Raw genomic sequence first — 16,385 nt, 5'->3', positions numbered from 1 at the left:
AAAAAAAAAAACTTATCTGAAAAAAAAAAAACCAACATATGCAAATACCTGCAAAATTTTGTGTTTTCTTCAGAGTTTACAGACTTTGTAAAGCTTGCCCTGGACCACTAGTTGTTCCCTGATCTCAATTAGAATCCCTAATTAGATAACATGATCACCTAAGTTTGACTATTTTTGTGCACTAGAAAATTGGCTAGAGGACAAAAAAAATTTATGTGTGTGTTTGATGGTCTAGCCCCATAAAATAGCTCAGTGTACATAACTTTTAAAAAACTTGATTAAATTAATGAATAAATTTTGCTCAACATTGAAGTCAAATGGTAAATTCTGTTTGAAATGTCCTTTCTGGGATCAGCCACATAAATGAACTATGGCTTGTGAGCATACCAATGCACCATTACATAAAATCAAATGGAGAAAAAAAAAAAAAGGAATTTTTTATTTATGAAGTTTTCAAATAAGTTTCCTCTTCCCTTACAGATTTTTCATATTAAAGATTTGGCAACTCGTTCCTTATACACTGTGTTCTTATTATACATTTATGTTATCTTAGCCACAGATGTTGTTAATCTTTTTATTTCTGCTAATAACAGCAAAACCATGTCAAAGGATTTGCCATATGAAGTGAGAAGGGCTCAAGAAATAAATCATTTATTTGGCCTAAAAGACAATGAAGATTCCTATGACGTTATTTTTGACCTTCACAACACTACTTCTAACATGGGATGCACTCTTATTCTTGAAGATTCCAGGAATGACTTTTTAATTCAGATGTTTCATTATATTAAGGTAATGTCAATGTTATTAATTTATAAGTTAGCCTAGTTCCTGTACTTTTAAGTCAATTATAGGTGTAAGACAACCAGAAAAGGGTCAGGAGATGAGGGAGTGTCCAAGAGAGATGAGGGAGTGGGAAGGGCACCAGAATAGAGGCAGTGTTGACAGGCAGGAAAAAAGGTGAGGAAATGAGTAAAATAATAAAGACAGTGAATAGTGAAATAAGTCAATCAGAGAAAGACATGTATCATATGTCCTCACTAATAAGAGGAATTCTTAATCTCCGGAAATAAACTGAGGGTTGCTGGAGTGGTGGGGGGTGGCTGGATGAGAGACATTGGGGAGGGTATGTGCTATGGTGAGCGCTGTGAATTGTGTAAGGCTGTTGAATCACAGACCTGTACGTCTGAAACAAATAATACATTATATGTTAAAAAAAAAAAAAAAGAAGAAGAAGATAGTAGGAAGGGAGAATTGAAGGAGAGGAATCGGAGGGGGAGACAAACCATGAGAGACTATGGACTCTGAGAAACAAACTGAGGGTTCTAGAGGGGAGGGGGGTGGGGGGATGGATTAGCCTGGTGATGGGTATTAAAGAGGGCACGTACTGCCTGGAGCACTGGGTGTTATACGCAGACAATGAATCGTGGAACACTACATCAAAAACTAATGATGTAATGTATGGTGATTAAAATAACATAATAAAATTTAAAAAATAAAGACAGTGAATAAAATAATGAGACAGTTGTGGATACTTGTGTCTATAAAATTATAAATCTTTTATCCAGACAGCCACCAAACCATAGGCTATTTGGTAAATTTAAAATGGTGTGGTTGAAGTAGCTCAATTCTAGTTTTAGGAAGCTCAAGAAATAGTCATTTAATGTTGACTAAAGGCCAGTGATGGAAGGAGTGGCTCTTTTTAGTTCTGCCCTTGTCTGCATTTAATTCAGATACCCCAACACACATCTGTTCTTCCAGTACTTGATAAAACTAATCATTTTAAGGCTAAGAAATTTACAGGATGAAAAATTCAGCAATCCAGTGCCTATAGCTAGAGAAACAGTTGCTAGAAAGTAACAACCAAGCAAAACCACAAATAATAAACTATATGTTTATTTCTGTGTAATAGATGCTCTTCCTTCCAGAGGGATAGTATGATCTAGTGAAAAGAGTTTGACCCATGTAGCCAGGAGAACCTAGGTTTATAATCCTTGCTTTCTCACTCACTAACCTTGGACAAGATAGCCCACTCCCAAAACCCTGCTTCCCTTGTTGTATGAAATTGGCGTAAGAGCAACACTTACCCATATGGCTGTTAGAAGCCTTAAATGAGATAAAGTATTTAAAGCATTTAGCCTCATACCTAGCATATAGTAAAGAATAATTGTTATTTTTGTTTCCCTTGAGTTTTTGGTAATAACTAGATAGTAGTTCTGGTGGGAGATCATAATGCAGCAATTTTTTTGTTGCTCATTGAAGGGAGAGCCAAATGCTCTGTTTGCCAGGCATAGAAGCAGCATGGCTGACATTGTCATCAAAACCTGGAGGCATATCTTGAATTCTCATTCAGATAAGTGGAGGTGGGGGAAGTCACCTAATGTCTGCACAGACCTGGACTGTAGGGGTGGAAACAGAATTCTTTATGTGACCAATCTGAAGCTAAATAGTAACTGTAACCAGGGGTGAAAACAAAAATAACCAAATCCATCCAGAAGGAAAAATTATTTCATGTTCTTTGATCATGGTCTTGGAGAATTGTTTGATGTACCTTCTACCCAGAAAGCTATGCAGAATTCAATTTTATATGTAATTCATTGGTGTGTTTTCAAAGCTATAATAATAACACTGAATCTTGGAGTATTTCATAAAGCTGTCTTTCTAATCTTAGCTGATGTAGTAGAACATATTGAAGGCATTATTGACCCTCTAGTAGCAAAGAGAAAAAAGCATATGGTCTTTACATAATAAGAAAGATGTTTTAAATTCTTTTCAGACTTCTTTGGCTCCATTGCCCTGCTATGTTTATCTTATTGAACATCCTTCCCTCAAATATGCAACCACTCGTTCTATAGCCAAGTATCCTGTTGGTAAGTCATAATTTCCATTGTCACAACTGCACAAAATATGTCCTAGGTGAAACTCTGAGAAAATTATTTTTTGAAGAATATTTATAGCTACCTTGCTTATCATTATGGCTTATAACTGTCAATTAATAAGCAAACTAACTCCAGACAGGCTCTAATTATACCAAATTTCCTCAATTTCATTGAGCAGCTTTCTGCATTCCAGGAGAGAAACAGTGAGCTGAGGGAACTTGAATCTTTTATAATGAGCAGTAAACATGCCTACCTTTTGTGTCTAGAAAGAGATCATCTCCATCTTCCAAGACTGTTGACTATACAAACATTCTTGAAAAATAATCTGGAACTAAGGCAGTCAGTGTCTTGCTGGCAAGACATGCAGAAACACAAAAGACCCATGAAAAATCTTCTCTCAACATTCCTCTTAGCACTTGCTTTGCATTCATGTCTCCCATAAATAGTTTGCTATCCATTCACTTATTTGCCCTGAATGTTACTAGGCTGTGAATTCATCTTTACCTTCTAGCAACTTCCAATATGGAGGCTTGCACACTCAGACAGTCTCTTTTTTCTATATTCCACTGTCTTCCTGAGTGACCTACTAACATAATTGTTTGCAGATATACTATAATCATTAAAATTGTTGTCATAACTTAAAATCCTTTTTTGTTAGATGTCAGATGGTTTTAACCAAGAGCAATTTATTTTTTTTTAAGATTTTATTTATTTATTTGACAGAGAGAGACACAGGGAGAGAGGGAACACAAACAGGGAAGTGGGAGAGGGAGAGGGAGAAGCAGGCTTTCAGCCAAGCAGGGCTCCCGATGCGGGCTCAATCCCAGGACCCTGAGATCATGACCTGAGCCTCCCAGGACCCTGAGTTCATGACCTGAGCTGAAGGCAGACGCTTAACGACTAAGCCACCCAGGCACCCCTAACCAAGAGCAATTTAATTTAAAAACAAGTTGCCAAACAATGTAAGCAAATTTAAAGTTATCTTGGTTTTTCAGTTGTTGATAATTTGGTGCAAAATCAGGGATCTCTTGGGCCAGGCTAAATATCCAAGTATAGGTAATTATTTGAAACAAACCAAATGCTTAACAATAAAGGATAGAGATCCCATTTCTCTAGGACACCAAATAAATAAAAAGATTTCCACACTTTGAAAAAGCAATCTTGGTCTATGATGTTTATGGGACAATGCTGCTCTTAGCTAGAATTAATATCTACCAATATGTTTGGCCCTAAAAAAATAGAGCCAAATCTTTCAAACATTTCAATATGAGAGAGTATTAAGATCATCATAAATAATTAGAAATATTATATGTTCTCCTTGCAACTTTGCTCTTTGGAGTATTTTTATACTATCCACTCATTGAGGGAAAAAACACTTAAGATCAGAGAGAAACTATCTCCAACTCAACATTTTATTTTATTTTTTAAGAAGATTTTATTTATTTATTTGGAGGGGGAGAGAGAGCACGAGCAAGGGGAGGGGCAAAAGGAGAGGGAGAAGCAGACTCCCCGCACACAGAAGAGAAACTAGACAGAATTTTCTACTAACTGTCTCAGATTGACCATGGCCTCACTTTAGACTCAGAAGATTTAATTTTATGACCATTACTTCTTCAGCTCCACTTAGGACTATGCCATGGCCATTTTCTACAAATTTAAACATTCTTCTCTGACACAGGATCTTGTGTCAAGGTTAATTGCTGGTTTAGAAAATAATGTCACCCTATTATCTTCCACTCACAATCAGAAAGGAAAAAACCCTGGGCGCCTGGGTGGCTCAGTTGGTTAATCGGCTGCCTTCGGCTCAGGTCATGATGCCGGGGTCCTGGGATGGAGTCCCGCATCGAGCTCCCTGCTCCGCGGGGAGCCTGCTTCTCCCTCTCCCTCTGCCTGCCTCTCTGTCTACTTGTGCTCTCTATCTCTTTAAAAAAAAAAAAAGAAAAGAAAGGAAAAAACCCTTCAATAACTGACTCTTCTGGGTCAAACACCCACTCCTAGCCATCATAGCTGCTCTCCACATAGGACTGCCCACACCCCACCTTCCATCTGCCCCCAAAACAAGAATATGTAGAATATTTTTTTGGCTGCAAGAAGCTCAAATGGCTTAAACAATAGGATAAATTTATTATTTTACATTAACAGCTCAACAGCATCATGAGGGGCCAGGTTCTTCTTATCTTTCTAGTGTACCATCTTTAGCATTTTCTTTAGCAGTCCCATGGCCGCAAGATGTCCACTGTAATTTTAAGCATCATATGCCAACAAGACAATAGCTAGTGGGTGAAAGAAAATTCTTAGGAACTCCCCCGCAGACCTTCTGTTATAACCACTTGGTCAGAACTGGGCCACGTATCCATTCTTAAATCAATCACTAGGGTAATGGGAGTACTCTGATAACTTTTATTATTCCACATTTACACCTGAGCCAGAGAAAAGTTCCCTTACCTGGAAGATTGGATACCCAACCAAAATCAGGACTCTGTTAGCAAGGAGGACGGTGGAATGGCTTTTGGATAGGCAGCCAAAAATGTCTTCCACAACACCCATGTAGACATATCCTTGAACATGTTTCACACGTCTGTACAAATCATTTATACACAAGATGCTTACCTCAGCCACACGTATTATACCACATACTTAAATATATGTCCAAACGTGTATATAAGGAAGCTAAGCAAAAGAAATAAAAAATGTAGATTAAATACAGAAGGATTTTGTAAATCAAGAAATAAGAGAAGTGGGTGAAAATAGAATGGATGAAAAAGAATGTATATGAATGCATATAAATTGGCTGGAAGAGAATAGATGGTATTATACTTGGTAAATGGTTTAAAAGTGGAGGAGGAAGGATTGGAGGGATAACTGTATGGGATACTGGAACAGGGGGGAAGTGACTAGATATTTGGTTTAGAGAGTATTTTGTAGGTGTGAGGGTGGATTGGCACTGGTGTGAAAAGAAATAAATACAAATTTATTCTAAAGAAAATGAAAACTATCGCACTATCATGTCAGGATGGGTTGTTACGTTAAGGGCAAGAATGTTGCTCTAGGGTCACATATATTGTCATGTTGACTTAACCGCCATGGCTCTAGTTTTCTGTGACTTAAATGGATGACTTTCTTCCTGTCAAAACTAAATATTAGGTCTATGACAGTTTCTCTTTGTGGCCACCTATTATTTTGTCAATATAAATTTTTCTACTCCATTTACTATATTATGATATTTAAATACTTCGACAATATTGAAGGAAATTTAAAGAAAAATGACCCCAAGATTTTACTACTCTAATATCACTCTTTGATATTTTCCATGTTTTCTCCCAGTCTTGATTCATTATGCTTATAACATGTACATGCAAATGTTCTGCTTTTATTTTTTGCCTAACATTGTCTCAAATATTTTCCATGATGCTACATGGTCTACCCTTTAAATTATTTTAATGATGGTATTATAGATCTTTATACATTAAAATGTTCAATTTTATAATATATTATAATACTTGTTTTATAAATGTGACGATTTTCCCTTTTGTACCGAGGTATAGAAGTTGGTCCCCAGCCTCAAGGAGTTCTGAGAGCTGATATTTTGGATCAAATGAGAAAAATGATTAAACACGCTCTTGATTTTATACAGAATTTCAATGAAGGTAAGTAGGAGGTAGGAATTGTTTCCTTGTTAGTGTGTGTGTGTGTATGTGTGTGTGTGTGTGTTTGTAGATAAATCAGAAAAGGGAGCTGAAATGAGCACACATAGTGACTTAACCACTAAGCACTGAAATAGCAATTGTCAAATTTGCCATGTTCATGATAGTAGTTGCTTTTTAAAAATGTTATTCACTTCAGCCATTCACTCTACTATCTGCTCATTTATTTGGTAACCTAAAACTGCAGCAAAAAAAGTCTATTAAATATTAAAATTACTAAAAAATAAATGTATTTTTTCTTTCAAAAGAATATTTTATTTATTTTTTAATTTAAGTTCTATTAGCCAACATATAGTACATCATTAGTTTTTTTATGTAATGTTCAGTGATTCATTAGTTGCATATAACACCCAGAGCTCATCACATCACGTGCCCTCCTTAATGCCCAACACCCAGTTACCCCATCCCCCCTCCTCCCTCCCTTCTGCAACCCTAGGTTTGCTTCCCGGGGGGAGTCAGGGGTCTCCCATGGTTTGTCTCCCTCTCTGATTTCCTTTAAAATTTAAAAATAAGGTATAATTAAAATCAAAGAGACGTGAAACTAATATAACACTGTATATTAACTATCCTGGAATTAAAATTTTAAAAACTTAATAAAATTTTTAAAACTTTAAAAAATTCCTAGAAGAAAGAAAGAGAAAAAAATCCTATTTAAATAACTATTCCAGAAGGCTGAATTGAAATTGTTGTGGAGTGGGTCATTATAGTGGCAAGGCTGGAGAATAATAGTTCAGTGTCATGGGGCATTTAATAATTCCTTAATGTCAGATTGTGCACCCTACTGAAATCACAGGTATTTCTTTTGTGCTTGGGAATCCTTTGACTCCAAAGTCATAAAGACTGAAAATCAGCTTTTTATCACCTTTGTCTGAGGACAGGGTCTATAGCATTGAATGGACCTGGGGTTGGGAAGGTCACCACTAATTCACAAGAAACCCTTCAAATAATAAGTGTGGGACTACAATACATTAAGAAATGATGTACCCAAGTAGAAGGCCACAAACCTGAGTGGAGAAACATGATTTCCAAATCAGAGTCCATAGAATCCTACCCCAGGGGTAGAGATCTCCTAGCTGCCCAGTAGCTCCAGGACAGTTCCAGGACAGTAGCTCCAGAGCAGTTCTGCTTTATTGCTCTTCCATGTAACATTTCACTTAAGCAAAGGATTCTGCAATTCAAAAATGTTAAACCGCTATTAATTTTGACTTTCTAGTTTGGTGGATTTCTAACTAACATGGAAAGAGCACCATTATCCAAAGAATGCTGACAAAGAGATAACCACCTAGAGAAAAATCTCTAGAAATGTGCAGAAAAGCTCTATCCTTGACTCTGTGTTACTCAAAATTATTAGTAATTTGGATAAAGATATATGTGACATGCTTATATATAAATGAAAGGTGGCAGGAAGCTTGCAGGAAAATATTCGGGATCAGAGGGTGGATCCAAAAAGTCCTGACTATCTTTAACAATTGTCTGAAGCAAATGTTTTAAGTTAAATACATTTCAGGTACAAAGTTTGTTTTATGTTTAAAAAAAAAAAAAAAACAGGATAAGGGAGGTGACGGTCTCTCTTCAGTATTAAATAAACACCACTTGGGGAACTGTGAATAAATTCTGAGTCTGTATTTCAGGAGGAGCATCTATGAGGTAGAGATTAGCCAAGGAGAAAAGTGAGAATGCTAAAATGTTTGAAAACCAAAATAAGAATAATCCCTAAGACACACATAGAACTTCAGTTTGCAAAGTACCTTCACATGTAACCTCATGATTGTGACCATGTATGAGTAGTGAATAAGAATATTTAGACTGGCAAAAGAAGACTTTATATTAGAGTTTTAGAAGTGTTATATTGTAAAGCAATTAGACATGTTTTCTGTGACTCTGAGGGCAGAATAGCATCAGTGGGATAAAGTTACCTGCAGACATAAATTTCTAATTAGCAATGCTGACCACCAATGGAATGGACCACTCTTTGTGAGGCTGTCGGAGCCAGAGTAAGATGACCACTTGGCTGGAAAGAGAATACTCAAGCACTGAGGAAGCTGGGTGCTTGAGGCTCCTTCAAACTCTGACATTCGAAGTAGCAAAACATGCTCCTTTATATTCTACCACTTTTTCCTTTCCTCTCAGTGGACCTTCTGCTTTAAAGAGATGACACCTGATGTTTCCATCTTCACCTAGAAGATGGGGTACATTTGTAAAAATGTAAAATGGCCACAGATTCTTCCCTTCCCTGCATCCATGTTTTTACAATGTGATGTTTGAGATCCTTCTATCAAGAAATGGTCTATTTCCCTACCTCCTGAATCTGGCTTGGCCACATTATGTGTTTTGTGCCACAGAAGAAATTTGAAAAGGACTTGCAGTCTGGGGCTTGCTCTCTTGCTCCCGTTAGGACCCCTGTACTGCCAGTACGTGGATCAGCCTAGCCTAGCCTGCCGAATAATGGGAGGTTATGAGGCAGAGAACTCAGACACCCTAGCTCCAGCCGACAGCCTGTCAAATGCCAGACACGAGAGTAAGACCATCTTAGATCACCCAGCCCCCAGCTGACCTGCCATCTCACCACAAATGCATGAGCAAGCCAGTCAGAAATCAGCAAGCCAGCCTAAACCAGATGAACTGCCCAAACAACCCACAGAATCATGAGCTAAATTGAAGTCCTTGTATGACACCACTGGGTTCTGGGGTAGTGTGTTCAGCAGCAAAAGCTAACTGATACAGAAGTGATCACAGGATATCCACATTCCAACACTAGCTGCACTTCCTGCTCTAAAGACGAAAGAAGATTTTCCTTTGAGTCGCAACCATAGTAAACCGTGGGCCCTATGTTGGATGAAAGTTCATCCTGTTTACTCAGAGCTGCCTGGTTACATGTAAAATACTTTTCCAAGTTTCTGGGCATTGGGCTGTTTAATGATGCCGCATCTTTGGAAGTAGGACCCCACTGTTGGCAGGCTGCCTGCATCCCTAGGTCTCACAATACTTCGTTAAGAGAAGGGGCACAATGCTGAAGTCACCTAACCTGCTGGAAGTCCTCCTGAGGTTGTGCAATCATAGAATGTCAGAGCTGGAAGGGCCCTCCAAGGTAAGGTAATTCAAAATCTTCATTTGACAGGTGAAGAAATTGAGCCTCAAGAAGTTAAGCATCTTGCTCAAGATTACAGGCTAGATGAAAGCCTGGGTATCCTGGGTATCCTATCCTAGCCTCTTTGTCTCCTACACTGGCTTCTCAAGTTCTGTTTTCTGCTTCTATCCATCAGTGCATTTGTGGACAATGTACCAATAGGAGTAGTTTGAGAACTTCTTTTGGTCAAATGTTGTTTATGAATATCCTTAACTAAGATGGTATGTTCTTGTAACTGTCTTCATTTTTTGGTTGGCTGTTCTTCCCTTAAAGTGTCAACTTCCTTTTTTTCAAGAGTTATTTTTAGTCACTAAATATGCATATTGTTTTCACCATAGGAAAAGAATTTCCTCCCTGTGCTATTGAAGTCTATAAAATAATGGAGAAAGTTGATTATCCCAGGAATGAAAATGGAGATATTGCTGCTATTATCCACCCTAATCTGCAGGTAACATTTGCTGTTTCTTTAAAATATTCAAAAAAATGTGGAACATAAGCAATAGCACGGAGGACCATAGGAGAAGGGAGGGAAATCTGAAGGGGGAGAAATCAGGAAGGGAGATGAACCATGAGAGACTCTGGACCCCGGAAAATGAACTGAGGGTCTCAGAGGGGAGGGGTAACCGGATGATGGGTACTGAGGAGGGCATGTGTTGTGATGAGCACTGGGCATTATACGTAACTAATGAATCACCGAACACTACATCATCAAAAACTAATGACGTGCTATACAATGGCTAACTGAACATAATAAAAAATATATTCAAAATGATGATGCCCCACCTTCAAATAGAACTTTACAGTTTATAAACCATTTTACACACATAGCTCATTTGTGTTCCCCAAAAACACTGCAGTGTAGGTAGGGTATTCAAACCTTCATTCAGTATGTATTTGTTGAGTAGATCCCATTCTGGCTTTGGGGATACAGTGAACACTGTCTATACTTTTGCGGTATTTACAGGGCAGCTGTACTAAATTCTAAACTGCGTTTTAGAAATCAAGATAGCCAGGCACACCTGGGTGGCTCAGTCGTTAAGCAACTGCCTTCGGCTCCGGTCATGATCCCGGGGTCCTGGGATCGAGCCCCGCATCGGGCTCCCTGCTCCACGGGAAGTCTGCTTCTCCCTCTAACCCTCCCCACTGTTGGTGATCTCTCTCTCTCTCTCACTCAAATAAATAAATAAAATCTAAAAAAAGAAAGAGTGGGGGCGCCTGGGTGGCTCAGTCGCTGGGCATCTGCCTTCGGCTCAGGTCATGATCCCGGGGTCCTGGGATTGAGCCCTGCATCGGGCTCCCTGCTCAGCAGGGAGTCTGCTTCTCCCTCACCCTCTGCCCCTCCCCCGTTCATGCTCTCTCTGTCTGTCTCTCTCTCAAAAATAATAAATAAATCGGGGCCCCTGAGTGGCTCAGTCACTAAGCGTCTGCCTTCGGCTTGGATCATGATCCCAGGGTCTTGGGATCGAGCCCCACATCGGGCTCTCTGCTCGGCCGGGAGCCTGCTTCTCCCTCTCCCACTCCCCCTGCTTGTGTTCCCTCTCTCGCTGTGTCTCTCTCTGTCAGATAAATAAATAAAATCTTAAAAAAAAAAAAAAAGAAATCAAGACAGCCAGATGCTATAACAGAATAATGAAGTAAGGAGAAGAGGTCAGGCAAGGCCTCTCTGGGAAGGTGAAATTCCTGCCCAAGTGCAATGGAGCAGGAATTATTGTATCTATTTTAACATAAGAAAACTAGGTTCACACCGGCTCGTGTGTCAGTGATATGTAATAGCGTTGTACTGTGACAGATGGCAGCTACATCGGGGTGAGCATAGTATAAGGTATAAACTATGTTGTACACCTGAAACTAGTGTAACATCATGTGTCAACTACATTCAAAAAAATTTCTTAAAAAAAAAAAGAAAACAGAGGCTCAGAAGTTCGATCTTTCCCATAGTCCTATAGCTATCAGTGGCAGATCCAGAACTAATGTTCTTTGCCGTTGACCACATTGCTGCCACCTCCCTGTGATCAGCACTGAATAAGTTAAGAGCAAAACTCTCAGAACCTCTTTCTTTGCAATGTCTCCTGCCACCATTCCTCACTCTCCTCAGAACCCTGGTATCTGTTCCTTGTCTGGTTTGATCAATTACGGCATAGTTAAAAAAGGCTCTTGGGAGAGTTTAAATCTGGGAAAGGCAACGGTAGAAAAAAGGAGGAGCAAAGATTCCAAAAAGCTGAAACATCCATTCCCATTGTGAGTACCCTACTCACCCTCAGACATCAGAGATGGAAGAGATGTGGTGGATTATCTAATCGTGGGCTTTCAGCTCCCGCTACACATTGCCTAGAGAGCCTTTGAAGAATGAGATTCCAGGATCCCACTCAGATAATCTGATCTTATTGGCCTGGGTAATCAAGGTGGAGGGCCACTGATCCAGTTCAGACTCCTATTTAATGACCCTAATAATAGTCATCCAGACTTACAGCTTTAAAAAGTAGCCTGCCCCAAAATGCAGACAAGCGGGACATATGGTGCTTGGTGCCTTCGTGGGATCCAGAAGGTGGAACCAGAAGGAGCCTTAGGCAGTGATTTATTTATTTATTTTTATTTTTTAAAAAGATAAGCCTTTATTTTTTTGTAATCTTTTTTGAGATACAATTGACATATAACATTGGTTTCAGGTGTGCAACGTAATAATTTGATATTTGTGTACGTCATGAAATGATCACCACAATAAGTTTAGTTAACATCCATCACCATACATAGTTACAATTTTTTCTTCTGACAGAAACCTTTAAAACCTACTCTCTCAGCAACTTTCCAAGTATATTATACAGTATTATTAACCGTAATCATCATGCTGTACAATACATTCCCATAACTTACTGTATTTATTTTTATTATGTTATGTTAGTCCCCATACATTACATCATTAGTTTGAGATGAAGTGTTCCATGATTCATTGTTTGTGCATAACACCCAGTGCTCCATGCAGAATGTGCCCTCCTCAATACCCACCACCAGGCTAACCCATCCCCCCACCCCTCTCCCCTCTAAAACCCTCAGTCTGTTTCTCGAAGTCCATAGTCTTTCATGGTCCGTCTCCCCCTCCGGTTCCCCCCACCCTTCATTTTTCCCTTCTTAGGCAGTGATTTAAAGGAAAGAAAGATAAAGATTGAAGGAGAGAGAGAAAGTCCTACAGGTAACAAAAATAGCAAGTGCAGAAACAGAGGCCAAGATGTTGATGTCCAAACTGGCTACAACACAGGATTTTTTTAAGATTTGTATTCCTCGGGGATCCTTGAAGAGTACAAAAATCATCCTGGGGAGGCCAGGAAGTGAGGCAGAGATCAGTAACAAACAGGGTTAGTGGTAGGTCTTGAAAGGAAGGATAGTATTGATCTGATGGCTCAGTATTCTGCAAGGAACAAGTGATTCATTAGTTATTGCAATAAATATATTTGAATGACTACTAAGCCTATTCTGGGCCCTGATATTCAAGATAGACAAAGTCCCTCATGGAGCTTCCATGCTAATCAAGGGAGGAATAAGTAAATAATACATAAACCAGATCATTTCAAATTGTAATGAGTACTGTAAAAGAAATAAACAGAATAATGGAGGCTAACAGAGGGTTCCTGTTAGATGGAGCGGTCTGAAAGAACCATCTCTGAGATGTTAGCTTTGGAGCTGGACCATGAGAAGTCAACCACATGGAAAACAAGTCCAGAGGCCCTGGGGCTGCAACAAACCTGGAGTGTTTGGGGAACAGCAAGACCAGTGTCAATGGAGAGTAGGGAGAGAACAGAGAGGACAGTAGACCCTGGAGCTAGAGACACAGTCCAGGTTTTATTCTAAGAGTGATGGTTCTTAATCCGGGATGTTCACTGGAGTGATCTAGAGGATGTACCTCCAAATGCCTGGAACCTGTTACAAAAGCACCAACGCAGTGTTTCTCAAACTTAGGCCACAGGGGGGGTGCCTGGGTGGCTCAGTCGTTAAGCGTCTGCCTTTGGCTCAGGTCATGATCCCAGGGTCCTGGGATTGAGCCCCGCATCAGGCTCCCTGCTCTGTGGGAAGCGTGCTTCTCCCTCTCCCGCTCCCCCTGCTTGCATTCCCTCTCTCGCTGTGTCTCTCTCTCTGTGTCAAATAAATAAATAAAATCTTTTAAAAAACCCAACTTAGACCACAGGAGAATCACGTGAGGAGCTTTTAAAAGATCTTGACTCCCAGGTCCCTTACCAAGAGATTTAATTCATCAAGGTGGACACAGGCAATGAGTTAGGTCTCCAGGTGATGTCCATGTGGCTCAGGTTTGGGTAGCCCTGCTCGACCCCGGCATCTCTGCGGGCGCAGCAAAGAAGCTGCGTCCCTTGTTCCAGAGGCACATCTCGGGCTGAAAATCTCTGCTCCAGAGGAGTAGCTATCAACAAGTCGTCCTACAGAATCTCCTGGGGCTTTGAAAAACAGAACCAACAGTGAGCTGTAAACAGGGAAGTGAGGGAAGTGTGTGCTGGAATCATGCACCTTCGTTCCATAGTCTGTGCTTACCTGACTCTATGCTATGCATATCCGAACTCAGAGAACTATGCCTAAAAAATGAAAAAATTTTACTGTATGTAAATTTTGAAACAAATGTTTGAAAATTAATAGTGCCTGAGCCCACCCTTGAGGTTCTGATTTCATGTATCTGTGGTGGTGCAGTCAGCCCCTCTACTCCTCTATACTTTTTAAACATCCCAGGTGATTATAATGTGCAGTCATGGTTGAGCAAATAGCCACAATGCAGTGCTTCCCAAACTTTAATGTTGTGCATGTGAATCTCTGGGGATTTGTTAACGTTAAGATTTCGATTTAGCAAGTTTGCAGGGGTAATGAAATTGTGCTTTTCTAATAAACTCCCAGGTGCTGCTGGGAAATGTTAGAAATGCAGAATCGTGGGCCCTGCTCCAGACTTATAGAATCCAAATCTGCATTTTAACAAAATGCATACACTTATCTGCAAACATGTCAAAGTTTGGGAAGAACTGGTTTAGGGTTCCTGTGGTGTGACAGCATTGGGGTGTGAGGGCTCAGAGGTCCAGATCCCTGATGTGGGACATTTCAGATAATTCACTTGTTACCAGGGAGAACTCTCACCTTATCTTAGACTTGCCCCAGCCCACCCCCTCCTTCTCTGCCTGAGTCCCATCCGAATAGAATCCCTTTGCAGGCGGGTACAGTGGTACTCACTTTCACATCCCCAGCGGTGTAACAGGTTGAACATACACTTAGGGAGATACGCATTTAGTTTTGCCCTTTCATACTCTAAACCTCCTTGTCAACATTCAAGACAAACTTGGTATTGAGGCAAACTCTAATTACATGTATCAGTTATAAAAATTAAATGGGGAACTCTTAAAACTGCTGCCCAAAGTAATGGCTCGGCCTCCGTTTAGTGAGATCACTCATGTGTGATGAGTATCTCTCAGGTATCTCCTTTTTTATACAATGCTATAATTTATTAGTCATGTAGAGCCTGGCTTAAAACTTTAAAAGCAGGGGGAAAAAACCAAATGTAACTTACATATTTTAATTGTTTCCTGAGAGGATCAAGACTGGAAACCGCTGCACCCTGGGGATCCTGTGTTTTTAACTCCTGATGGACAGATTATTCCACTGGGCGGAGACGGTACTGTGTACCCGGCGTTTGTAAATGAGGCCGCGTATTATGAAAAGAGAGAAGCTTTCGCAAAGACAACCAAACTAACACTCAACGCAGAAAGTATTCGCTCCTCTTTACATTAGGAATCCCTTCTAGCTCGCCGGTTGTACAATACCTCTGCTAGTTTGTAAGCTCTTGAAGGGCAGGATCGTGCCTTATTCAACTTCACACCTGTAGCCCCTAGTCCAGTGCCTTGCACACAACGGGCATTGAGGCGAATTTTCTGAATGAATGAATAAATTAATGAGTATCTCTAAAATATCATATTGGGTAGGTAGCTTATTCAAAGAGGTGCATTTCTTATTTCTGTAGAGCTCCTTATATATTCTACTTCGATAGTTTAAGATTCTGAATAAAACAGCTTTTAAATTCAAATTTCAAAATTGAAATGGATACTATCTACAAAAATTATTAACTTGAGCATAGAATTAAATGTGTTTTCAAGTAATGCATAAATGCTACTAGAAACTAATGATGCGGACATGCTGTTTTTAAATTTTTCACATTTGAATTAATGATAATATATTAAGTATCCCATCTGTAAACTTTGCCAATAGTTGTGATATCCATAGGAGATTTTTAATTGCTCTTGTGAAGATGAAATGTGAACAAGAAATGAGGGCTGATTAGAAAGGTGACATTAAGGGGCGCCTGGGTGGCTCAGTTGGTTAAGCGACTGCCTTCGGCTCAGGTCATGATCCCGGAGTCCCGGGATCGAGTCCCGCATCGGGCTTCCTGCTCAGCAGGGAGTCTGCTTCTCCCTCTAACCCTCCCCCCTCTCATGTGCTCTCTCTCTCATTCTCTCTTTCTCAAATAAATAAATAAAATCTTAAAAAAAAAAAAAAGGTGGGGCACCTGGGTGGCTCAGACAGTTAAGCGTCTGCCTTCGGCTCGGGTCATGATCCCAGGGTCCTGGGATCTAGCCCCACATTGGGCTCCCTGCTGGGCAGGGAGCCTGCTTCCCCCTCTCCCTCTGCCTGTTTCTTCCC

General features: G+C 40.0%; 1 protein-coding gene across 2 annotated transcripts in view; it reads left to right on the top strand.

Moving 5' to 3' along the window:
- ASPA (aspartoacylase) overlaps nucleotides 1–16,109 on the top strand; it is a 27,654-nt gene extending 11,545 nt beyond the window's left edge. Inside the window, exons 3-7 of one of the 2 annotated variants that reach the window (XM_035027514.1) lie at nucleotides 594–789; nucleotides 2,774–2,867; nucleotides 6,416–6,523; nucleotides 10,046–10,155; nucleotides 15,282–16,109. In XM_035027514.1, the coding sequence (XP_034883405.1) occupies nucleotides 594–789; nucleotides 2,774–2,867; nucleotides 6,416–6,523; nucleotides 10,046–10,155; nucleotides 15,282–15,479 (706 nt within the window). In that variant the 3' untranslated portion in view covers nucleotides 15,480–16,109. The remainder of the gene's footprint in view (nucleotides 1–593; nucleotides 790–2,773; nucleotides 2,868–6,415; nucleotides 6,524–10,045; nucleotides 10,156–15,281) is intronic. The other variant, XM_035027515.1, reaches the window with a different exon arrangement.
- The last annotated feature ends 276 nt before the right edge of the window (nucleotides 16,110–16,385 follow it).

Source organism: Mirounga leonina, unplaced genomic scaffold (genome assembly GCF_011800145.1).
Source record: "Mirounga leonina isolate KUSES-001 unplaced genomic scaffold, KU_Mleo_1.0 Mir_200, whole genome shotgun sequence".
Lineage (NCBI taxonomy): Eukaryota > Metazoa > Chordata > Mammalia > Carnivora > Phocidae > Mirounga > Mirounga leonina.
Note: the sequence above shows the minus strand (reverse complement) of the source record. Positions and strands in the feature narration are given on the sequence as shown.